Source organism: Lottia gigantea (assembly GCF_000327385.1).
Source record: "Lottia gigantea unplaced genomic scaffold LOTGIsca_11161, whole genome shotgun sequence".
Lineage (NCBI taxonomy): Eukaryota > Metazoa > Mollusca > Gastropoda > Lottiidae > Lottia > Lottia gigantea.
The window spans coordinates 1-1303 of NW_008707041.1; the positions used below are offsets into that span (position 1 = coordinate 1).

The window sequence follows — 1303 nt, forward strand, 5'->3', positions numbered from 1 at the left end:
ATCGAGAATGAGATTCCTCGTACTAAACTTTAAGAATTCCTCATGCCCCATAGCTTCTCTTAGTCTTCTTACGGTACATTATCATCGTTATCATTAGAATCGTTATCATTATAATCATTATAATCGTTATCATTATAATCATTATAATCGTTATCATTATAATCATTATAATCGTTATCATTATAATCGTTATCATTATAATCATTATTATCATTATCATTATAATCATTATAATCGTTATCATTATAATCATTATAATCGTTATCATTATAATCATTATAATCGTTATCATTATAATCATTATAATCGTCATCATTATAATCGTTATCATTATAATCATTATTATCATTATCATTATAATCATTATAATCGTTATCATTATAATCGTTATCATTATAATCATTATAATCGTCATCATTATAATCGTTATCATTATAATCGTTATCATTATAATCATTATAATCGTTATCATTATAATCGTTATCATTATCATTATTGTCATTGTTATTATCATTATCATTACCATTGTCATTATTATTCTGATCATTATCATCATCGCTATTATTATCATTATAATCATTATTTTTATCATCATCATCTACAAATCATTATTACTTTTTTTATCAAAATCATTGTTATTATTAAAATCATCATTATCATTATCATTATTATTATTCTTATATTCTTGCAGATTATTGGTTTTGTGTTGCTATTATTGGGTATTTTAGTATTTGCCTATACACCAGCATTAGATTATGTACTCGCAGCAGCTACCAGTGCATTTGAAGGCAGTATATCCGGACAAGCACCTGATGTCACGTTTACAGCCGATCGATTGTTAAGCATAATACAACTATTCGCCTATATTCTCATTGGTTTGGGTGCCTTTTTCTTTATTATGGCTTTACTGGGTATTATCGGGGCATGTTGTAAGGTGAAATGCGTTCTGATCGTGGTAAGTGTTTTGACCAATCTGATTGAATTAGATATATATACTTCAGCTTATTTGTTCTCATCTTACTGCAGGATCTCATGTTTCCAACCGAACTTAGTCATCAATAGTCCGTCCAGACCAGTATTTGCTTCTTTGCCACCATAACCACTAAAAAATATAACCAAAAAGGGATTTTAAACCGAGCTTGACCTCACGCTGTTTTATAGACAAATCGACATTCCAAAGGTCGATCTTTAAGGGATTGATATGTTCTTATTCTGGTTTTGTCATTCTGTTTTCAGTACATCATTCTCATGGTTTTATTGATTGTTGCCCAGATTGCTCTCATGGTGATAATATTTCCGAAAG

The 1303-nt window shown here is 28.7% G+C and overlaps 1 protein-coding gene across 1 annotated transcript; it reads right to left on the reverse strand.

The window, feature by feature from the left end:
• Positions 1-68: 68 nt before the first annotated feature.
• LOTGIDRAFT_177008 (hypothetical protein) lies at positions 69-1034 on the reverse strand (the record flags this gene model as incomplete). Its single annotated transcript, XM_009047419.1, has 2 exons — positions 69-598; positions 1022-1034. 2 exons carry the CDS (start codon positions 1032-1034, stop codon positions 69-71), a joined length of 543 nt encoding a protein of 180 aa, XP_009045667.1.
• Positions 1035-1303: the final 269 nt, after the last annotated feature.